The following is a 24914-nucleotide window of genomic DNA, read 5'->3' on the forward strand; positions in this document are numbered from 1 at the left end:
TACACCAATCCATTGTTTGCCCCCTTTGAAGTGCCCTGGATGGCTGCTAAGTCCCCCATAGAAAATGGAGTTAGAAATTTCTTTTCAGAGGTGGGAGAGGGGGTGTCCTGTTGTCATATAATCCTATTTTAGAGATCAAGGGATGCACACAAAAATCTTTGCCTCCGTTATGTTTCTTCCAGACACAGCTAGATTTTCTTAGTAAATTTAATTCAGACTAATCAATTATATGGTGAGCTGCCCTTTCAGAACCGAGTTCAATTCAAAGTTAAATTTAAAAATTTTTGAATGTTTTCCATGTTGTGTACCAACAGTGATTCTAACCTAATATAATTATAATCCTAACTCAGGTAGTATTAACTACTGTACCCTTTAGCTCACCTCATTGGATTTAATGAAATTGTCTTAAAAATGCTGAATAAATTACATTGACATTCTGTAGCTTTAAGTGCCAATGTGAGGTTACTGATCCTAATCAGTTAAGGCAGTCTTCATTGGCAGCAATGTAGTATATATAGAAAAGATTAGTTTTAGGACCCAGGTTCAGATTTCATACATGTACCACTAATAGGCCAGGTGACATCGGACCAGGTGCCTGACGTGGATCATACTCAACTGTGAAATGAGGGAGTTGAACTAGATAGTTGTCATCATCCCTTAAGACTCAAATATTCTGTGATTTTTTAAAAATCCTACCATCTTACTAAGTTTCAGTGGGCTCATTAGGGCTTTATTGCTAAAATTCATGTTTCCTGGATGATTTCTTCCCTTATTCCCATGAATGTGTTTGAGATGCATGATCAGAGGGATTATAGAAGTTTTAGTACAATCTTGTGAATGCATGGCAGTATTTAAACACTTCTTTAAAATTACATTGGATTATTAGCATTTTTGTCACTTTTAGGTGGAAAACATATGTGCAACCTCATCCATTTTTTTTAAAGTAGGTAGGGACAGTGGCTCTACTCTGTTGTCACCTTTTCCCCCTGACAGCTCTGCCTGGGGAAACTAAGACAGACAGCAAGGGACTTTTTCCTTGCAACATGATAACATGACCTAGCCTGGAACCCTGATGTAGTGAGAGAAGAACCACTGGGTTAGGACAACAAAGACCTTTGATCTCAACTCTGCCTAGACTTACGGGCTATATGACTTTGGATAAGATGCTCGTTTCTTTTCTCCTTCTGTAAAATGGAAATGATCATGTTAGCTCTTCCAAACTCACAGTATATCTCTTTTTTTTTTTTTTAAAGATTTTATTTATTTGAGAGAGAGAGAGAATGAGAGATAGAAAGCATGAGAGGGAAGAGGGTCAGAGGGAGAAGCAGACTCCCTGCTAAGCAGGAAGCCTGATGTGGGACTCGATCCCGGGACTCCAGGATCATGACCTGAGCCGAAGGCAGTCGCTTAACCAACTGAGCCACCCAGGCGCCCCACAGTATATCTCTTAATAGGTCATCTGTTCGCAGACACTTCTGAAGACCTTTTTGTTTGTTTTTTTTATTTGTTTGTGCTCTTAACCTCAAGACAAAATTGCTATTAGTGTGTATAATTATTGTGAGGAATTTTGCTTCTCATCAGAACTGTGTGTCTAGATAGTACCTCTAGGGAAGGTGCAGTCTGTCTTCAGTAATTTTTCTAAAAGGTAGATGTTGCTTTGGCAATTCTGAATTCTTGGCTAATAATAAAAAATTCCTAAAAGGAAATGTATCTCAACACTTACTATTTTGAAAGGCTAATTTCTAGATGTTCAGGTGAATACTGAGTGCTATGTATGTAGTGAGGGTGATATGAGGAAATCATGAAACTGGCTTCTTTGGAAATGTAAAAATCCTAGGAGCATCATAAAGCTTCTGGAAGTGAGTGCTGTGGTATAGTGGGAAGAGCAGGAGCTTTGGAATAAGACAGGTTTGGGTTTGACTCTCAGCTCCCCACTTGCCAGCTTATGATCTTCGTTATCCAAACTCTTGAAACCATTCCCCACCCCCCACCTCTGAAATTCAGACATAAGGATTTGCCTCCAGGTGTTGTTTGAGACAGTAGTTGCAAATCAGCAGGGTGCCTGGTAAACAGTAGGGACTCTGAGTGGTAACTATGCACTCCTCCTCAAATGGACAGGTTTAGAGCATTTAGAAGTGATCATAGTAGAAATTGGAGTATTTTAATGCTCATCAACTGGTTAATACTCAGGAGGTCACTGATGGCTTTAGATGGCTGTGTCCTTTGATTTGTTCCTTGATTCTCCTGGGGGGAGAAGCCCAGAATATAAACTCAGAAGGTTCAAGTCCCAGCTTTTGTTTTTTGTTTTTTAATCTCATCTCCATAAGCGTGTCTTCACTCTTCTGGACTTCTTTTCCCCATCTATATAATGAGGACAGTCATAAGTCCTTCAAAGGATTGTTTTATTATTTGTTTCAGGGGTACAGGTCTGTGATTCATCAGTCTTACACAATTTACAGCCCTCAGCATAGCACACACCCTCCCCAGTGTCCATCACCCAGCCACCCCATCCCTCCCACCCCTCTCCACTCCAGCAACCTTCAGTTTGTTTCCTGAGATTGAGTCTCTTACGGTTTTTGTCTCCCTCTCTGGTTTCATCTTGTTTCATTTTTCCCACCCTTTCCCTATGATCCTCTGTCTTGTTTCTCAAATTCCTCATATCAGTGAGATCCTTCAAAGGATTGTTATGGGTATCAAAAAATAACATGATACTACTTGGTAGTATTGATCCCTGTAGAAGTTTTACCTGGTGACCAATTGGAACTCTAATACGGCTTTTAATTTTTATTATTTTTGAAATTTTCCCAATTCCCATCTTGGGATGTGTTAATATAAGAGAATGACACAGGAATTTGCCATGGTAGAAGCCATTGTGTTCAGGGAGCTGAGTGTCAGTACATTCATGTACACCATCCCATTCAGTCTTCACAACAGTCGGGCAAGGGAAACATTATTTTCATTTTATGGAAAAAGAAAGGGAGCCTTGGACATTGGTTATTAGCCAATAAGTTAATATTAGTTATTAACTAATATTGTCATCTGATTTTAAAACCCATATGCTTTCCACTCTTTTTGCTGCCCCCATCCCATACTTTCAGCCTTGTCTAACTTAGGTTAAGGAGACAATTACTGGGTGTCTGTAGGTCTGGATATTCCACTGTAGACACTGGGAATGCAGCAATATAAGACATAACGTATTCCCCATCTTCACATGGCCCAGGGGTCTAAAGACAGACACATAACTAAAAAATCAGTTGTAATATCCTGCTAAGAAAAGCACAGGATATTAGCTAACTGTGTAAATGGTTAGTCATCTGTATATTCTAAACAATTTCCTCTAAAGAGCTGACTTCTGTTGGTTTCAGGTATCACATTATAATATATTATAATCTTAAAGTAGCTCTGGGTTTTGAGTGAATGTAATGTCTTTTCTTTCCATAACTTAAAAAAAGTGCTAAAATATGCATAAATATTCAAGAACAGTTCATATTTATTAAATGCTTACTATTTGCTGAATGCTTTCCATGTGCTTTCCATTTAATCTTCACAATGACCTTAGGAGAGGGCACTGTGGTCTCCATTGTACAGATGAAGAAACTGAGGATTGGAGAGATGAAGTGGCTTGCCTGAAGTGATACAACTAAAAAATGACAGGATTCTTCTGATTCCAGAGTCTGCATTTCTAAACAGATTCAATCAAATAAGTGCACTAGACAAGTAAAATCTATTTGTTTTTTCAAAATTAAGAGATGCTATGACTTTTTAATTCTACTTTTTCAGTTTTCAGTTTATATGCAATAAAATTTAGTTTTGTAGTGTTCAGTTTTGAATTCTGACAAATGCATAGTCCTATATCTACAGCTGCAACCAAGATAAGGACAGTTCCATAACTCCCCTCGAATTTCCTTGTGCTGCTGGTTGTAGCCAAACCCTCCTCCTGTTGCTAACCCCCGACAATGACTGGTCTGTTCTCCATCCCAAGTTTTGCCTTTTCTGAAGTGCCATTAAAATGTAATCATATCTGTTTCTTTGGGGGACTGGTTTCTTTCACATAGCAAAATGCATTTGAGATCCATCTGTGTTGAATATATCAGTGACTTGTTCCTTTTTATTGTGGAGTAGGTATTCTGTCATATAGATGCAACCACAGTTTGTTTATCCATTCATTATTGAAGGACATTTGGGTTGTTTCTAGTTTTTGTGATTATGAATAAGACTTATAAACATTTGCATACAGATTTTTGTGTGAACACAAGTTTTTGTCTCGGGTAAATATCTGGGAATGGGATCTCTGGGTCATATGCTGAGTATACATTCAACTTTACAGGAAACTGCCAGACTGTTTCCCACAATGGCTGTATCATTTTGCATTTCTATCAGCAGTGTGTGAGAGTTCTAGTTGCTCCACATCTTCACTAGCATTTGGTATTGTCACTATTTTCTTAGTTTTTATTCTGTTAGGTGTTAGTGGGATCTGTTATGGTTTCAATTTGCATTTCCTTAATGACTAGTGATTTTTAGCATCTATTCATGGCCTATTTGCCGTCCGTGTTTCATCTTTGGTAGTGTCTATTCAATTCTCTTACCCATTTAAAAAAAATGGTTTGTTCATTTCTTTATTGTTGAGTTTTAAGAGTTTTTTTTTTTTTAAAGATTTATTTGAGCAGGAGCTAGGGGGAGCGGGCAGAGGTAAAAGAGAGAAGCAGACTCTCCACTGAGCATGGAGCCCCACACAGGACTCTATCTGACTCTGAGATCATGACCAGAGCCGAAATCAAGAGTTGGATGCTCAACTGACTGAGCCACCCAGGCGCCCCAAGTTTTAAGAGTTTTTAAAGTATTCTTGGTACAAATCCTTTGTCAATTATGATTTGCAGATATTTTCTCCCTGTCTGTGGCTTGTCTATTCATTCTCTTCACAGTGTTTTTTTTTTACAAAGCCAAAGGTTGTAATTTTGATAAAGTTTAATATGTTTTTTATGGATCATACTTTTAGTGTCATATCTTAAAACTGTTTGCCTAACTCCAAGGCCACAAAGATGTTCTCCTCTGTTTTCTTTTGGAAGTTTTATTTTTACGTTTAGGTCTGTGATCCAGTTTTTTTAAGGTATGAGGTTGAGAGTTTTTTTTTTTTTCTTTGCATGTCGACGTCTAGTTGTTCCAGCATCATTTGTTGAAAAGTCCCATCTTTTCTCTATTGTATTACCTTTGCACCTTTTTCCAAAAATTGACTGTATTTGGGTGGGTCTATTTCTGGACTCTATTCTGTTTCACTGGTCTGTGTGTCTATCAATACCATTCTGTCTTGGTTACTGTAGCTTTATAGTAAGTCTTGAAATCAGATAGCATGATTGTTCTAGCTGTGTTCTTTTCAAAATTGTGCTTGCTATTCTAGTTCCTTTGCCTTACTGCATAAATCTACTGGGATTTGGATTAATACTGAGCTGAATATATCATTTTGGAGAAGCTGACATTTTAACAGTATTTGAGTCTTCCAGTACATGGACACAGTACATTTCTCCATCTATTTAGGACTTCCTTAACTTCTTTCTTTGGTGTTTTAAGGTTTTCAGCATCCAACTCCCATACATACTTCCTTAGATAGACCTAAATGTGTCTTTCTTGTTTTTGTTGTTGTTGGATTTTTTTGAGGGAGGAGGTGCTAATAATGTACATGGTACAGTTAGAAAAATTAAAATTTTTTCATTAATTTCACTCTAATTCATAATCTTTGTTTTTTTTACCTATCATTTAAGGTCTTTAGCAAGTGAAAGATTATTTCTTGATGTTTGTTCTTTGAGTCTTCATCTGTCTGTGATCTCATGGCCCTTATGCCATTTTGTAATTATGTCAAAACGGTTTCAAAAGATACATCTGGGAGGATCTGCAAGGGTTCTCTGTACAGGTGGATAAGTTTTGAGACAGAATCCATGTTTCCTTCTTTCAGTTAGTGTCATAGGCATTTTTGAATTTCTTTTGTTTTCTTATGCATATGAGAATACAGTTCAACCTTTTTTTTTTTTTTTAAGATTTTATTTATTTATTTGACAGAGAGAGACACAGCGAGAGACGGAACACAAGCGGGGGAGTGGGAGAGGGAGAAGCAGGCTTCCCGTGGAGCGGGGAGCCCGATGCGGGGCTCGACCCCAGGACCTTGGGATCGTGACCTGAGCCGAAGGCAGACGCTTAACCACTGAGCCACCCAGGTGCCCCAGTTCAACTTCTTTTACCTCAAAATCTAGTCTAAAGTATGGATATTAGCTTTTAGCTTGATATTTAAAATGAGGCTTTGTGGTATACACTCTGGAAAAGAGAGGATGTTTTCTGGGTATTTACTCTTAATTGACTAAATGAGAATAGTTTCAGGGAAAACAGATGACAACACTGTCCTTCAGAATGATAGTGACCTGACCAATGTTGAGTGGCTGCTCAGAGAGTATGACTTGAATACAGGCCCCCTGACCACCAGAGTCTCTGGTCTTTCCCACTCCGCTCTCCCAGATAGTCTCCTCCAATTTTAATACTTCATGGAGCTGACCTTTTGGGTGATGGAAATCCTTTGAACATCTGCTGAAAGCTCCCGGAACTATCTCCAAAAAAGTGTTTTTGGTTGTCCTTCTAAAGTTTTTCAGGGTTTTCTCAGAACCCCTTCTATACTCTCTGGATCCTAGAATAAAAATCCATGTTCAAGATTTCTTCTTTATGCATTGATTTATTTTTTCCAGTTATCAGGAATGACCCAAGTGCTATATTCTCTCCTATGACACTTGGATGCTAATTCAACACTACCTATCATGGGTGCTTACCTATGGGTAAGGGGGAAAAGCCTGAGGCTCTTCTTTCTACTCTCTCCATTCATATTTTTCATTTGCTTATGCTCTGCGCTGGGTCCTGGGGATTTAACTGTGAATAAAACTCTATCCCAGTCCTCAAGAGCTTCATGGTCTAGTGCACTTCGGAAATAGTCATAGTTGGAATGGCTAAAGTTTGTTCAAATGAAGTGGAGAGGCAGCATGGAGGAGTGGAAGAATCTGGATTTGTAGTCAGCCCTGGATTAAATTTTAGGCAAGTTATTATTAAATATTCTAGGCCATTGTGTAAAGGGAATATTGATGGTGTCACTTACCTTTTATCATTTCTAAAGGAGAGCTTTTCTTGATTAAAAAAAAAAAAGGGACTTTTTCCAGAAATTTAATACACCCAAGTCTTCAGAAGAATGCCTGTTGGAGACTGAGCTTTTAATGATGTTTAACCATTATTGGCAATTAAAACTTTCTATTCAAAAAAAAATTTTTTTTTGAGGGTGAGTCAGTACTGTGAATCAGGACCTGTTTCTGGAGATGAGCATATGAAGAAATGTCTTAGTGCAACACAAACTTTAATATTTAAGATCTGTATTTGCTAATATCCAGCAAGATTTTACTGAAAATGGTTTTAAATAGTGAGTAGAAGTTATATTTGGCTGTGCAGTTTTTCTTACTTGCCAAAAGCTGCATTTGGTTTTTCTTTTGTCGTTTGCTGTTTACCTGTGAGAATCCAGTTTTTAAGTGACCACATAGGTATTTCCTCAGGAAGAAAACTGTCTCAAGATTTCCATGGCATAATTTGTGATGGGATTAAGTTATGCCACCTTTGAAGTCAGTCACAGCCTGAGAGCACAAGAAGTTGTTTACAAAGGAACCCATCGATTCTCCCTCTTTCTCTGGAAGCATCCGAGCAGTGAGACTCGCACAGTCTGTTTGGCACAGTGACCGCTCTCAGCTGGCCTGGGGCCCTCCTGCCGCTCAGCAGAGAAAGGATGCGCCAGAGTTACACTCCTAGCTGAGCAGAGCCCTCCTGCAGTTCTGCTCCTGCTTAACTGGGGCCTTGCAACTGTGGACCACAGCCTGCTGGTTTCATGGCAGTATCTTTTCCTTAATATTTTCCACCTGGCCAACAATGACCTATAAAGACAGACACAAACCAGCATTTGAATTATGAGGAGTGTGATGCTAAAATGTTTCCAAATCACACTCTAGAACCTGTAGTCATGGGTGGCTGCCTTTGCATACTGGAGAGAAGGAAGCTTCTCTCAAGTTGGTTTGCAAAGCAGTCAGTCACATCAAAGACCTGAGCCATTCAGCTTTTAAGGGTCTTAAAAGGCTTTGTAAATTCTGTCTCTGTCACTGAATTTTAGCATTTAACTCACAATTATGCACAAATATTGAAACTTTTTGAGCAAAAATATAGTGAGGGTCATGAGTGAGTTTCATATGCAGGTTCTAAATTTCTAGCTCTATCCAAAGCTTTAACAATTAGTGAGGCTTGGGACAGAATTGGTATCATTCCACCCTGAATGGCATTACAATTGCAGGGACGGTGTGCTATAAACTTAGAACTCATTGAAAATGAGATTTCAGGAATGAAGAGTTGCCTTTGAGTTTCTTTTTGCTAAGAACTTTCCCGAAGATGCATTTGTTAATGGCTTTTGAGCCGGATTGAAATAGCCTATGATAAAGCCAGTTTCATGTTCACGAGCCATTAGAAACGAAATTAGAATATTAGTCTAAATTAGAACGCAAGTTCACATTTTTTCACAATTGTGTACCCCCTATCAAAACACTTAAGCATAATTTGTGTTTTTTACAGCTTGATTCTCTTAGGAATTGCTCATCGTCTTTGTCGTTTTATTCCTAGACCATCCTGTAGACTAACAAAGGTGAGTTGCTCATCCCCAGGCTCAGAGAGGTTGTGATCCGGCCTCTGTGGCCAAGCCTTGAAGGAAAGACTGAGGAGGCCTGGCCAGGCATTTTGATGCTCAGACCTCAAGTCCATGCTGCCACCTCCTGTCTGCATCCTAGCGTTCATTTTAAATCAACCCGGCTTTTCTTCTGAAGTTTGCTCAATGAATTTTTTTGCCATTTTGTGCTCCTCTGTCTTCTCTTCCTTTTCTGTCTTTTCCTCCCCTCTCCTTGCCCTCGCTCCAGGTGGTTAGCTCTCAGTGCCAGAGTTGAAGACAGATTTGGCCTGGAGCCAGCATTGAGAATGCAGTGTTTATTTTTCAGTACCACTAAAGGATGGAATTCATACTAGCGTCTTAGGAGGAAAGTTTAGTAGGTATGTGTGGTTTTAGAAGTTGATTAGATGCTCCACATGTGTGACCTGGACCCTCCCTCTCTTCAGTCTCCTCTGATGAGTGGTGCTTGTTTTATATTGTGGCTCTCAGTTTCCAACTCTAGAGGTTAGGATGAGAAATGCAGGTTAATTGGAGCAGCTCAATTGACTTTAAAAATCAGAGTGAGCGCCAACTGCTGAGACTACAAAGGTTAGACTAGTTCAGTGTCTTTGAGAAGGAAGGAAGGAAGGAAGGAACATTTGGGATTTTCTTTTTTAACAATCAGGGCAGCAAGCAAAGATTGTATCAGAGTACGGTTAGTGTTAGTTATGGTCCATTCCTTCATTCAGTAGACATTTACTGTGTTCTACACGAGGCAGGCAATGCAGAGAGGAGGCGTTCTTGTGGGAGAGTGTGGGCAAGCCAACAGTTTCAACGAGTTAAGTGGGTGAAGGAGGAAAGCCCTGGTTGGGGGAAGGTAGGAAGTAAAACGAGACTGACCGGGCAAGTGAGTGTTAGGCCAGGGAGCTGGGGGCTGGTCTGTAGGAATGGGGGATAGAAAGAGCATTACAGGCAGACTGAATCACACAGGCAGAGGCCCAGCAGCAAGGCAGCATGGTGCTTCTGCCTAGCGGCTAGGCGTTTACTGTGCCCAGAGCAGTGTGCCTCTGGTGGGGAGAGCCTGAGAGCGAGGACCTCACATGCCATGTTGTGGCTTTTGGACTTGAACCTGAAGTCCATGAAGAGTGACCTGGAGATTTTAAGGAAGGGAGTGACATCATCAGATCTGTGTGTGAGAAAATCATTTTTGCTCCGGTGTGGAAGAGCTGGTGTGGGTCCCAAGCCTCTCCTGACCCTTGTTAGGGCAGAAGAGTAGAGGAGGGGTTGAGGTGGGTGGATAGTGAGCAAGCGAGCAAGCTTGCCGTCTAAGGCAAGAGACAGGCCCTCACTTATGTACTTGGAAGGAGTATCATTTATGATCCAGAAGTCTTATAATCGAGAGGTCCTGGTTTTTATACTTGAATTCTAGCATTTTTGTCTTTTAAATGCTCGTGGGGTGTTTGTTGAATGAATGAATGCCGTTTCTTTTGGGCAAAGGTGGCTATTTAGTCTTCTCGTTCCGTTTTGCTTAAACTCTCATTTTTTGTGTATCCCAAGTGTACACTCACAAACCACAGGCCTGAGATAGCCCACACATAAACTGGGGTGGCAGCAGGAAGCCAGTCTTGGATTTTGAAACTTGCCAGTGATAAGCAAGAATCAGTTGTAAATAATCATGGACCAAACCATAAAAAAATGATAAAGTTAATTCTGTTGAGTCTGAAAATAGTTTGAATGTATTTTGAATAGCCCTGATAGTCAGAAAGGTGAACATTTGTATTAGTTGCTGGGCCTAGTAAAAAGACTGTATTTGCTGCATGAAAGGATCGGAGGGGCAATTCTTCTGATCTTTTGCTAGACTGCACTGGGTCCTCTACTTTGATGACATTTGAAGTTGCAGGCCCATTAATGAGAACACTTTAGCTGGTCTCAGACCAATCTTTCTTCCTCTTCTCTTTACCTTTGTTCATCTGGGGCCTCCCCCGCTTTGGCCCCTCAGCATGGGCAGACCTTCTTCCATTAAAGAATAAGAGCAGTTTCCCTTGGAGCTCAGGCCATCTGAGACAGCTGCCTCCTCTCACCCCCAGCCCCTCTTGTTTTCTGTTTTCTTTAAGACTTAGCTGAGAGTTGGGGTGAAGGAAACCTTTTTTCCTCTTTTGCTAATCTATTGCACTGCTCTCGGGGACCTTCCCCTATTTGAATACATGGTGATTCTGAGCTATATTTTGATGTAGAAGGTACAGTCTTAAAGAAAAGTTCACATATTTAATTGATGATCCTGGCATGGAGGGAACAGAGTAATTGAGTATATTGTCCATTTTCAGGATGAAAATTAACTTAGAGCTAGCCTTTAATTAAGAGCTGCGGTAGTGACTGAGGCAGTGAGGCACAGTGAAAAGGGGGCAGGCTTTGAATCCACAGACTTGAGTTTAAGTGTTGGTTTCCTCATTGACCAGATTTGTGACTTTGGGCAAATACTTCACGGGGCTTCATTTTCCTTCTCTTTAAAATGGGATTTAATAACACCAGCAGAATCTATGTTGTTACAAGGATTAAGGTCATATAAAATAATAGATATTGAGTACCAGCTCTGTTTCTGCTCTCTGGAGGGCAGTTGTCATCATGATTGTCATCCATAGCAGTGGCAGAATGGTGCCCTGTAGAGAAAATGGGCCTGGGAGTCGGGACAGGGTGTCCACCCTAACCTGGAAGCCACGTTCTAGCAGTGCATGTGATGCTGAGCAGGGAACTTGGCCTCACGGAGCTTTAGCTTATGCAGTGAGAGCGGTGATTCCTACCTCACAGGGCTGTGGAGGCTGAGATGGTGAATGCGAAGCACTGGTACGGACCTTGGCCAGTCATGGGTACTCTGAACGTAGGCCTTTGTTGATGTCATCTGGGCTCTCCTTTGAAAACATTTTTTTTTTTTTTCAAAGCCACTAGTTCCAGTTCAGTTTTGTCCTCCAATTTTGATTGCTCTTAATGTTGCTGCAACAAAAGAATGCCCAGAAAATAATCATTCCAGTGTTCCTCTGGACCTGGAACGTATGAGAAATCAAATGCAAACATATAATCCTCGATGTGAATCTTTGCAGGAGACTCTTGTTTCAACTGCCTTGAGAAATTGCACTGAGTATGGGAAGGATGTCAGAACTTTAGCCAGAGCTGCAACTATAATCACATTATTTTGCTGCTGCTCAGTGGAGCTAAGAAAGCTTAAGAGTATTACCATCTGGGCAAAGCCAACCAATGGTGAACTGTGAACTGCTTACCAACTTAACAGAAACTCTTGCTACCTCATTCATTAATTAGGCCTTTATGGCACACCTTCTCTGGGTTGCCTGGCAACCATAATAGCAGTCATTAAATTCTGTCATTTTGTATTAACCCTTTGGCCCTGGGTGGATTGGGAGCCCCCACCTTAACACTAATGCATTTTACATTAGTACATCTACCTGGGAAATCCCATTCCCTTGACACATAAGCTGTAAAGAGCAAATAGCCAGAGTCTAAAACCAGAAAAATTTCCTTTTTTCCTTCACATTAGTGTATGTGCTTTTAAGGCTTTACAAAATGTATCTGTCAGGATGGAGGCCATTTCCCAATTTGCTGACAGACAGACATAACATACACCCAGCAAGATGAAAAGACTGCTAGTTTTCCAGAAAACAGGAGCTGACGGTGACTTCTGTAGGCTTATGGAGGAAGGAGCCCGTGTGAAAACCAGATGGGAGAGCTGTTAAGAGTTGTATGTTTCCAAAATTGCCTTTGTAGCTGCTTTACAAAAATTTGGACCGTGCATGCTGGAGGGATAGGGGCCATTCCAACAACACACTGCTTGGCATCTCAGAAATGGATTAGAATGGCAGGGAATAAACTATGTACTCTGGCAAAAGCTTTGAGGAAAAGGAATGGCTAACAGGCAACCTCCAGGAGCCCTTGGTTCCTGCAATGCTCCGTCCACTATTACTCAAAATTCCATACATGGAAACAAGCTGTGAAAGCCCTAAATTAAAATTGGGTTTAGGAATTAAAAATGCTATATTCTCTTTTCTTGAATGGACTAAAATGATTTGGGACATGTGCAGTGTATGTAAAATAAAATAATTCCATTTCAAAGAAATATTTATTTTTCTCTTAGCAAAAGGGAGTTAGGTTTTGGTGTTAGGCAAACCTAGGTTCAAATCCCCACTCCACCCGTAGCTGTGTGATCTTGCACAGCTAGCTGGCTTGCTTGCTTTTTGAGCTCCCTTTCCTTATCTGTGAATTGGGGATAATCCTTTCTCAGGATTGTTGCAGGGGTTAAATGCATTACACTATATACATCTCTGGCCCATGATATGTACCCCATGCATTTTTTCCAATAAACAAGTATTGGGACTACACTGGTGAGCATGACACTCTGCATTTCTCAGGAAACTTACAGCCACATTTGGTATCTGATCCCCTTTGTTCCTCAGTTTACCAGTAAGGCCCAGAGAAGGTGTTCCCTGCCAAGGTTATTTGGCCAGATCTGAGAGTAGTATCTGGGCCACCTGACTAATCCGGTGGCTTCTCAATTACTTTTGTAAAAAGGAAAAAGTAACCACATTCCTTCACTCACCAACTGAAAGTTCTTTTATCAGACTTAAAAAACTAGGTCACACATTTGCATTTGTGGTTCATATGATGACAGTAAGGTGGCCCTGGCTTAAAATCGTTGTCATAGTTTTATTGAGTTTACCTAAAAATGTATTCTTCATGCCTCCATCCCACCAAGAATGTATGCAATACTAAGAGCATCTGGGATTTTAAGTGGCTACTGTTTGTTAACAAAGCAGTAACTTCCCTGAAGGAGTTTTGCGAGTTGGGAGAACTCACAAAGGCAATTAATTTTGTTCTTCGGTGCCTCCGCTGCATTCATTTGTACTTCATGCAAGCTTAAATTATAACCCAGGAGCGAGTCGAACCATTATCCGATTTGATATTTAGTTTTGATTTTATTAGTAGTTGTCTTTAATAGATGTCTTGTCATGTAGGTTTCCTGATTATTAGTAATTTAAATTGACTCTGAGAATGAAAGGAAACCGCAGGCAAGAAACTGATGGGCTGTGACCACAGCGGTCTTCCAGCTCTCACGGCATCTGTGACGCCTCAACACCCACCCCCCAACACACACCCCCTTCAAGGCTTTGAACAGTCTTTCGGCTAATGCTGAAAATGAGAGCTTAATACTGTTACCGTATGGGAACCTGTAAAAGCAAATGGGCATCGTAAGTGTTCTTTCCTCTTTGAAGGTAAGTGTTGTCCATGGGTCCCCTCTCTACTTGATCAGATTTAATTTGACCCAGGAGTATCGATCTGGGAGGATGCTAACTGAAAAACAATGATTGCAGGAGAGGTAATTTCCCTTGTTCTTATGCAGTGTCTTTCTACCACTCTCTGGAATTGCTCACGGTGTCTTTGTGAAGGGAATGGATGAACATTTGCTGTTCTCTGCTGTGCTTTAGGTAGTGGCCAAATTCATGTAAGTCCTCAAAGAGGCTCTTCCCTGGAGTGGTCCCGGGCAGTGCAAGTCATGCTCTTGAGGGGCATTTCTTGTGGGCTTTAAGATCCAGTGCTTTGGCACTGATTTCCCCGAGCTCCAGTCCTATAGCTGATGACCCTGGAATCTGGTATCTTAGGTTGGATTTGGCTTAATTTCAATCCAAAGATTTGAAAACCAACTCTAGGTCATTTGTTAAATAATTCTACTTACTCATTAACCAAGTGTGTATTAAGTACCTACTTATTCAGGCATTTACGTGAAGGAAGTGGGAAGGAAGTTCTTTGGATGGGTGAATGAATGAATGAGTTGTACTTTCTGTCTTCAGGTAGCTCCCAGTCCCTTTTAGGATGGTCTGACCAAGGCAGTTTTTATACGAGTTTTAGAACCTTACGCTGATGAGATATGCTCCCAACTCAGGGTCTCTAAGCCACAGAGTTACTTTTTGCGACAATTTTGTATTCTCATTTCTCTTGCTCATCCAGAAAAGCTAAATTGTGAACAAAATATATTTTAGAAGTGAGTGAAAAAAGAATTTTTAGGAAGTCAGTAAAATCTGTTGCTGAGAAATGTTTGTTCCTGGCAACCAACCTGAAGACTTTTATTATGGAGAGAGAGCCTAAGAGGGAATCCATTTTCAATTTATCTGTCCCCCTGCCCCCAGCCCAGTTTTCACCATTTTTATAGTTGTGGTAACGTATAGGCATGGGGCAGTGTATGAGATCATGTTGCTTTTCTCATGCCACAGCATGGCTCTCTCTCCGAGAAGCCCTGGCTCTGAGAGGTTTTGTCCTCCCAACCTGGTGAGCCCAGGTGGCCTGGGGGACGCCACCTGCACAGCCTCCCACACTACTGGGGCTCATGTCTGTGACTGAAGCAGGCTCAGCTAAAATTCAAGAGGACAAGCCCACCAGGATGACTTTTTTGGAGTGTTTGAGGGTGAGCACTGGGTTACTACCACCCAGGCTGATCCAGCTGCCTCTATATTCTCCAGCAGATAATAATGCTGCTACTTTGTCTTTACTTGATCAATTCTAACGTGCTTGCTAGGCAAGACTGCTTCTAATTATACACACTAGTTTTAAAGTAATTTCAGAAGTAAATTCCAGTTTCTAGATAGCTTTTGTGTGTAAGCCATTGGTCTAGCTTTAAAGAGGGACATCATTTTAGGATTTGTTTTTAACCTCCTCTCCCTGTATGAAAAAGTAGAATGGCAGAATCCTGTCTTAGAGTCAAATCTCAGTTAATCTTTTTTTTTTAAAGATTTTATTTGAGAGAGAGAGAGAAAGAGGAGAATGAGAGATAGCACGAGAGGGAAGAGGGTCAGAGGGAGAAGCAGACTCCCTGCTGAGCAAGGAGCCTGACATGGGACTCGATCCCGGGACTCCAGGATCATGACCTGAGCCGAAGGCAGATGCTTAACAACTGAGCCACCCAGGCGCCCCTCAAGTTTAGTCTTTTTTTTTTTTTTTTAAAGATTTTATTTATTTATTTGAGATAGAGAGAATGAGAGATAGAGAGCACGAGAGGGAAGTGGGTCAGAGGGAGAAACAGACTCCTGGCCGAGCAGGGAGCCCGATGTGGGACTCGATCCCGGGACTCCAGGATCATGACCTGAGCTGAAGGCAGTCGCTTAACCAACTGAGCACCCAGGCGCCTTCAGTTAATCTTTTATGAACTATATAGTTCATAATAGTTTACTTCCTGGGCAAAATAGTTCACTTCCAAACTTCCGTTTAGAGATAGTAACATTAATTAATTAATTAATCAAATTATCCTCTCATTGCTAGAATTAAATATAATATATATAGGAATTATTGACAGATTGTGATGCTTTAGGATAGTCCAGGCTTTTCATGTTTTCACTCCTAATCTTTAGTTCAAATTTTAAAATTTATTCACTGTATTTACTGTGATTTGTGGGAAAACTGTATAGTTTGAAATGCCATAGTAAGGAGTTTGTGCAAAGCTATGATGAAAAGCCTGAAGTCCCATTGCCCTACTCCTATGAACAGTTGCTGTGAAGAAATGGAAATGTTATTCTGAATTGACCTAAACCAGTGGTCCTGCGCTCTAATCTCTGATTCCCAGATGATAACAGATGTCTCTTAAGTGATTCCAGGTGTTCTGAACATAGTGAAATCTCTTATCTGCCACCTCCACAGTTACTCCTTAAAGTTCTTTTATATTGCCTCTTTAATAGTATTTGAAGGATCGGGGTTCCTTGACAGCTGTTGGAACTCTTAACTCCCTACTTGAAGGGACGCTGCTTTTAGTCCTCAGGTGATCTCCAGACTTTCATGCTGTACTGTTTGATTCGAGCCCACATGCCAAATAGTTTTAATATGTTCTCCTTTTTTATTAAACAGATTTTGTCATGTCCAGGAGATTTCCTGCCGGTAGCAGCTCTAACTTTTTCTCACCATCAAGGCTTTCCCTGCCCCTTGTTAACTCTCGGCCAGGGATTTTATGCATACTTCTGTTCACAGTATTCCTGGTGGCATCCTATATGCTAGGAAACCTTCCCTGACCACCTTCAGAATTCAGTACTCCCTCTTCCATAATTTAGAGTGTTTCATGCATACTTGTAGGTTCAGGCCTTTCAAAGCCCACATTTAACTTTGGGGGAAGTTCTCACGTGTCAAATCTGAGCTTCACTTCTGTAGCAGAAGTTGAGGTATTTCGGTAGAACATTCTGTCAAATACGATGGAAATTCAGAAGGCAGAATGATGTAGTTAGAGAGCTGAACTTGATGTCTAAGTTCAGCTCTACATTTTAACAGCTTTTTGACCTTGGGCTCGTACTTTGCCTTCCAAGTCTTCTCACATTAGGCTGTATTGGTTTTGTTTTTATCCTCTCTTAAACCCAAAGAAGGGAAGTATTGGCTTGAGATGGAGGAGACAGAGACATTTCCTATGTTTCAACAGAAGGGGAGGAGGAAGAGATGGGCATACATTTTTGCGTACATCCAATGTCTGGCCATGTAATCATGGTGGTAGTAATGGCTGGTATTTATGGCATGCTTCCTCTGGGCCACATACCATTCTAAATACTCCAAATATATTATTTAACTTTCATACAATCCTGTGAGGTTGGTGCCACTCTTATCCCCAATTTAGAAAGGAATAAACAGAAGCACAAAGTAACTCACCCAAAGGACAAGGTGAGAATAAGGACATAAGTGATCTGGTTCCAGAGCCCAGACATCCAGTGGTGGTCAATACTTATTGAATACATGTGTTTTTGGAAAGTTGAGGCAATTCCTGTCTGTTAGCTTCTATTTTCTTGATGAAGTAGGTGGTGCGATCAGACACTGAGAAGGAAGAACGTGTGTGGAGATGAGATGTTTGAGTGGAGAATGGAGAAGATGTAAAATAGTTATGTAGGCTGACTAGTGAAAACAGAATTGCTGGATGGTGTTGAAGGCTTAGTTGATGCTGTAGGTTCTATAAATGTAGAATTTTTAGAGATACAATATGTTTGGGGGGAATTTATTCCCCAGCCATGCTTATCAGCCTAAATGTAGGCACAAAGGTAAATAGTTGTATTCATTCAGGGATTAGGTGTTTTCCATGCATATGTGATGAAAGGGAAAGAAACATGGGCCTTTAATGATGGACCACAGAACTAAGCTAAGATAAGGCAGCAGTGAAGGACGAAGGGTTTAAAAAAAACAGGGAGGAATGGTATGGGAGGAGTTGTGAGATGAGCAAACATGAAGGATAGGAAGAAACTAGTTTCAAAAGTGGGGATTCTGAATTAGTGATTTCAGAGGCAGAGCAGGTTTGGCAGTGGCAAGGTCAAGGAGAGACTAAAGCCAAATTTACATGCTGAATTTTTTTTTTTTTTTTTTTTTTTTAGATAAGCCACCTTTAGATGATTCAACAGGGCAGCTGCACTTTGGGGTTATCTTTCTCTGGCTGGTGAGTGAGCAGTAAGGGTTCCTGGAGTGATAGTTTTGTTGAACTCAGGCTTGCAAATTTGGCATTCAAACTCTGACAGTTACTTCTCCAGTGTTAACTGAACAAAAGGCCCTCAAACTCATAATGCATGTGCCTTGGTAGAGAATTAGGTTGGTGGCATTAAAAAAAAAAACAAAAACAAAAAAACAACCAAAATCTCTTGCATCAGAGTGCTCTGTAATTACTTTATCTTAGTCTTTATAATGTTAAATGCATGGTTTTTAATTAGCAAAGGTAAGTGTTTATGAATCTGAGTAGTATTTACATAGCTAGGTAAGGAACTGGGAAGCTCATAAGTATTTTGGAGTTGGGCTATCAGCATGGTTTGATGAAAAGAGCATTAATCTGAAATCAGAAAGACGTGAGTTCAAAACTTGTTGTACCAAGTGCTACCTATTCTCCATCTGTAGCAGTAATTTTTTTTTTTTTTTTTTTTTGAGAGAGAGAGAGCACATGAGCAGGATGGAGGAGGGACAGAGGGAAAGGGAGAGAGAGAATCTTAGCAGGCTCCTGAGATTATGACCTGAGCCGAAATCGAGTCGGTTAATTAACCGACTGAGCCACCGAGGTGCCCCCCCTGTAGTAGTAATTCTTATTAATTCATTGAGTTGTGGCAAGCATTAAGTAGCTTGTGTAGGTAAATGTCTGGCACATAATAACTGCTGAACAAATGTTAATTTTCCCTTTCTAAGACCCCATTTCCCACTACTCCAGTTAATTTTAGATCATTGGCTTGAGGAAACCTTGGTTTTTCAAGTTCATTAGAAATTCTGAGTGGAAAGTTTGTCATACATTTTCCAGCTTTCATGAGTGTGGCCAAAGATTAGGAGAGGTAGGTACTATCAGAAATATAGTTCATAATGTAGACATATTTGCCAGTATTGGCCCCTACAGTGGTTTGCATATATGGGTGGATAGTAGCCATTTTTGAGCAGGCCCACACACCTAGGAGGTAGTAAGCCTTGATGCTAGAGGAAGGTGGGTATTTGCAGAATACTTAATAACAGGACATGGGGAAGTGCCCAGGGGAGGGGTGCATGGAGTAAGAGACCTCCGATATTTGTTCCCTGAGGTCAAGTTCAGAAGTAGCAAAGCAGAATCGGTGCCAGGCCAAGCAAGGGAAATCACTTTGGGGAGAATAAGACAGGGAAGGCTTCGGAGCAGAGTTGATCCCAATGTGAGTCAGTTCTTGATCATTACAACAATTCCATCCAAAAGGCATGAGAAACTCATGCCTGGAAACTGGGGCACTGGTGCTCAGAGAGGGGCCAGAGGCAGGGGCAGGATTGGGAAAGAGAAGTCCTTGGAATTAAGGAGACCTCATACAGAGGGGCTGCTGAGCTGACAGGAGACTTGTCTACTCCACTTAGGTCTCCCCCCTGATAGGGTTGCATAATGCTTGGCATCTCTACTTTTAGACAGAGAACAAACCTGACCATTTTCCATCCTGCTGGGCTGTGGAGCGACAGCTCTTGATATGCTGACCAGCTGCCTCAAGGTTGATTCCAGAGGAACAGTAGGGAACTTACTGATAGCCAAAAGGGGCTGAGGCAAAAGTAGTTGTCCCAAAACTACAAATGAAATTCAAGTCATATGTTTAACCCAGGGTCACCTATTTATTATGTAATACCTGAAAATAAAGTGTCAACACCAGTGACATCACAAAGAAAACAAGTGATCATTTATTAAGAGATTAGAATCTAGTTAAAAGCAAAATTCAGTTTTGGGAATGTTAAAAGAGGTGGAAAGCAGAAAGCTCTAGGAGTTTTGTTTTGATTTTACTCCCAATTATGTAATCAATACATGCTCATTTCTCATCCTCCTCCCCTGCCGGATCGGAGGTGCTGTAGGAAAAAGGAGAGGCGGCACCTGGGTGGGGCAGTTGGTTGAGCTTCTGACTTTTGGTTTTGGCTCACGTCGTGGCCTCGGGGTCATGGGATTGAACCCCGTGGGGGTTCTGCGCTGAGGGTGGGCTCTGCTTGGGATTCTCTCTCTCCTTCTGCCCCTCCCCCTGCTTGTGTGTTCTCTCTCTCTCTCTCTCTCTCTGTCTCTCTTTAAATAAATACTAAAAAAAAAAAAAAAGAAAAACCCACACAACCCTACCATCTGCATGCAACAATTATGACATATTCTTTTAGTGTTTTTCATATACTTACAATATTTTTATATGGTTACTTTTAAAATTTATTTTTTCAGTCATGAATATATTTAGGCTCTAACGTAAATGTACAGCACATCAAAATTGAAGAAAATGACCCATGATGCCATCTACCCAGAGAACTTAGGTGTCCAAAATACTCTGCAAACAATGTATCAACATTTTCTTTGTAAATAGTTAAAATGTAAATATGTAATTAAAATAATATAGGTATAATGTAAAGGTACAATTAACCATCCTTCAATTCCAGTTTTCTATCCATGTTATCACTTTTATGCATAAATAGTTATTACATGTTATCTGATGCATATGAAATAACATATATAAAGGTATGATAAAATGAATATTTGAGAATCAACTGCCCTACTAAAGGACATGACCAGTGACATTAAAACCATTCCTGTTGGCTACATGGACCATTTCCAGTGGTTTTTCATTTGTTTTTGTTTTGCTGTGACCAACAGCACTATTAATGAACAATCAGAATAGAAATTTTGTAAGCTGCTACTTCCACATCCTCTGACCCACCTGCGAGTTTGTCCATTTATTCTACTTTTTCTCCTGTTGTCATGGATGTACTGTCCAGATTCTTAGCAAGAGGAAAACCCTGCATCTGCACACTAGATTCCATCCTCTCTCACGGACTCAAGATGTGATTCCAGCAACTCTCTCCTTTCTATTCAGGAGTATTATTTCCTTCTCTCTCTCTCTCTTCTTCTCTTCCCTCCCCTCATTGTACAGGCATGTGGCTATTTTTCCCATCTTAGAGGGGGAGGTGGGAAATCACTTTGTTAAACTACATTTTGATACCTTTCATCATGTGACCTCCAGGGACCCCTACTTCCCTGTTTTCTTGCTACCCCCCAGGCTTTTCTATCCCCTTCACTGATTCTTAGATGGCCCCCCAAATCTTTTAACGGTTATGTGCCCCAGGACTCAGTCTTTGGACAAACTGACCTTTTCTCCTTTAAATATATTTAATCTTTTGATTATATCTAGTGTCATGTGATGGCTGTAAGTATCATGTGACAGCTCTTAAAATTAAACATCAATCTCAAGCCTGGACTTTTCTGTGAACTCCAGCTGTCTACAGCTTTGCTTGGCTGTCTAATAGGCAGTTTTATATAACATACTCAAAATTTAGCTCCTGATTTTTTTTCTTCCCCATTTCAGTTAATAATAATGCTATCTTTCCCTGTGATCATGCCAGAAACCTTAGAGCTGTCCTTGACTTCTCTCTTTGGCTCACACAATCCACTGGCAAATTTGGCTTTAGCTTACATTCAGGTATATCTGGGATGTGATCACTTCTCTCCACCTTACTGCTACCACCTTGGCGCAAGCGACCACCATTTCTTTCTGGGTTACTATAACTGGTTTCCTGGTTTTCAGTCTTAACCTCTTAGATGCACCTTTTCTCAAACAGCATTCCTTATCTGATCCCAGAATGCAGAAAAGGATTTAAATGACTGTTTTCTCGGTTCTCTCAATGAGGGAACATAAATAGTATCATTCTTGATAGAAGAGTAGTTAAGTCGTTACCTACAAAGGAATACTTAAGGCATTACGTACCGCCTACTCCCCCCCCCAGGTTTATTGAGATATAATTGACATATGACATTGTATTAAGGTATACAGTGTAATGATTTGATACATGTATGAATTGTAAAATGATTACCATATGCATTAAGGCTTAATTCTTTCCTTAGAACATTGAGAAGAGAATGACAGTGTCTATAATTAGCACAGCGCCTAGAGAGATTTTTTTTTTTTAATTGTCAGATCAGACCACCCCTTGGTCCCAAGTTCTCCAGTGGTTTCCTTTTGGAGGAAAAGTCTATATAGTACAAGGCCCAAGGTGATATGGTCCCTTACCTACCTCTCCTTATTTCATTTCCATTACTTTTCATCTCACTCCCTCTGCTCCAACCATACTGGCCCCTGTGTTGTTTCATCTGGTCGATGTTCTTCCAGATAATGACATGATTGGTTCTCACCTCTTCTTCACTTCTTTATTCAAATGTCACTTTAGTGAGGCCTTCTCTGACCCCTCTATTTAAAATCACGCCCACATTCCTCTTCCTTGATTTGTTTCATGTTATTTTAGTTCTCTTTTTCTCATCCTTCCATTTGCTCTCATCCTAGGAAATTTGATTTCCCTGTTATCACTTCCCTCTTCATTTTGTGCTTTTTTCTTCAATATTTAACATTCATATATTCATCACCTAGATTTTAAAGTCAACATTTTACTATACTTGCTTTCCCACATGTCTGTCTATCCATCAATACTTCTTTTACTCATTTCTTTTCTTTTTTTTCTAAATATTTTATTTATTTGAGAGAGAGAGAGCACAAGAGCGCAGGGTGAGGGGAAGAGGGAGCAGACTCCCCGCTGAGCAGGGATCCAGACTTGGGGCCTGATCCAGGACCCTGGGGTCATGACCTCAGCTGAAGGCAGATGCTTAAATGACTGAGCCACCCAGGCACCCCCAAAATCACATTATTTCCCAGCAGTTCAGTTTCCTCAACTTAAGGTTTAGAGTGATGATCGGGTGAGGTAATACACAAAAAATTGTATATAAATATACATAAATAATATATAAAAATTCCATATACAGTCTAGTACTTTTCAAAATGTTGATGTTGTTCTTCATTTTTTCCATCAATATGAGGTTCTGCCAATAGGTAACACAGAAAAGACAAGCCTCACAAATATTCAGCATCTCTTGGGTCTTTGCTTAGGTTTCTGCTTGTACATAGCTTTATTGTATTTCTTCCTCCTTTTACAAAACCATTGCTTTATCTGTTTTACTGTCATGTTAAGTTCAAATGCAAGTGATTGGCTATCTTCCTTTGTGGGGCATTTGTTTAACTTAAAGGTTTGCCCAGAGAGTGTCCATGAGGGGTTTGCTGACTAATCTTTTCTGGGGATATTGCTCTTCATTTTTCTCTTCCTTTTCCTCTTTCTATTCCAGTCTCTCTTCTATTTCCAATTCTTTTCTTCTCCTCTTTCTTTCCATTTTTTCTTTCCTCTTCTTTCATCTTCACTATGATTCCTCTTTGATTGCTCTGGATTTTGATCACAAAGCATAGCTGCTGCTTTCTGTATAGCAAAACCTTAACTTGAAGTATCAGGAGCTTTTGAAGTGTCAGGAATCCTCTCCACCTTGAAAAGCTTTCTTCTCATGGCTTCCAGGATACCATCCTTTCCTGACTTTCCTTCTATATCAATGGCTGCTCCTTCACAGTTTTCTCTGGGGCACCTGGCTGGCTCAGTCGGTAGAACAAGCAACTCTTGGTCTCAGGATGGTGAGTTTGAGCTCTGCATTGAGTTAGAGATTATAAATAAACAAACTTTAAAATAAAAGGAACAAGGTTTTCTTTGTTTGTTCCTTCTCTTTCCTCCCACCTTTCCCCAGCCTTGGTCCTGCCCAGTTTCTCCTCTTTTACTCATTTCAAAGTAAGTTGCAGATATTAGTACACTTCACCTCTAAACACTTCTGCTTATGTATTATTAATTAGCATTCAATATTTATTTATCATTCTTGCCTCGCCTTCCTAGAGAAAAGTTATGTACAATGAAATGTATAAATCTTAGGTAAACTATTTGGTGAGTTTAAACAAATGGGTACACCTGTGTGGTCCAAGCACTTATCAAAATGTAGAACGTTACTGTCACCCCAGAAAGTTCCCTCATGGTCTTTCACAGTCAAACCCTGTGCCTGTCCCTCAAAGGAACCTACTTTTATGCTTTTCTTCCATAGGAGAGTTTTCCCTGTTCTAGAACTTCATATAAATGAAATCATATATGCTCTTCTGTGCAAGGCTTCTTTCACTCAGCATGATGTTTTTGAGATTCATGGGTGTTGTTGCTTTATCAGCAATTCTTTCTGTTGCTGAATATTTGTCCATTGTATGATTATATCACAGTTTGTTCTTTTCTCCTGTTGATGGACAGCTGGGCCATTCCACTGTTGGGCTATTACGAACAAAGTTGCTGTGAACATTCTTATACAAGTCTTTCTGTGATCACATATTTTCATTTCCCTTGGGAGATACAGACGTAAAAGTGTTGGGTCACAGGATAGTTGTATATTTAGTTTCATGAGAAATTACCAGACCTTTTCTCAAAGCGGTTGTACCATTTTTGCATTGCCACCAACAACGTATGAGAGTTCCAGTTCTGCATCTGTACCAGTATTTCGTGTTGTCAGTCTCTTTATTTTTAGTCATTTTGGTGGGTGTATCTCATTATAGTTTTAATTTGCATTTCCCTGGTGACTAATATGCACTTAATATGTTTATTGGCACATGAAGAAAGTAGTTAAATCTCTGACTTTTTCTTTACTGAGTTGTGGGAATTCTTTATGTATTTTAATACCGATCCTTTGTCGGATATATATATATTGTGCAAATATTTTCTCCTAGTCTAGAGCTTGCCTATGCATTTTCCTAATAGTCTCTTTTGACAAGCAGGTTTTTTATGTTGATGAAGTTTATTAATATTTTCCCTTTATGGTTTATGCTTTCTCTGCTCTAAGAAACTTCTGCTTACCCCCAAGTCATGCTGTTAT

The 24914-nt window shown here is 40.3% G+C and overlaps 1 protein-coding gene across 10 annotated transcripts in view; it reads left to right on the forward strand.

Moving 5' to 3' along the window:
- The window catches only part of DENND1A (DENN domain containing 1A), a 497276-nt gene that overhangs the window by 182690 nt on the left and 289672 nt on the right, over window positions 1-24914 (forward strand). The window contains exon 2 of one of the 10 annotated variants that reach the window (XM_073905765.1): window positions 18082-18143. The exons of the other annotated variants lie outside the window; for them this stretch is intronic. Within the exon in view, the coding sequence (XP_073761866.1) occupies window positions 18097-18143 (47 nt within the window). The 5' untranslated portion in view covers window positions 18082-18096. The remainder of the gene's footprint in view (window positions 1-18081; window positions 18144-24914) is intronic. 10 annotated transcript variants of the gene reach the window in all.

Source organism: Callorhinus ursinus, unplaced genomic scaffold, assembly GCF_003265705.2.
Source record: "Callorhinus ursinus isolate GAN/ISIS: 27379988/994484 unplaced genomic scaffold, GSC_fseal_2.0 scaffold24, whole genome shotgun sequence".
NCBI classification, from domain to species: Eukaryota; Metazoa; Chordata; class Mammalia; order Carnivora; family Otariidae; genus Callorhinus; species Callorhinus ursinus.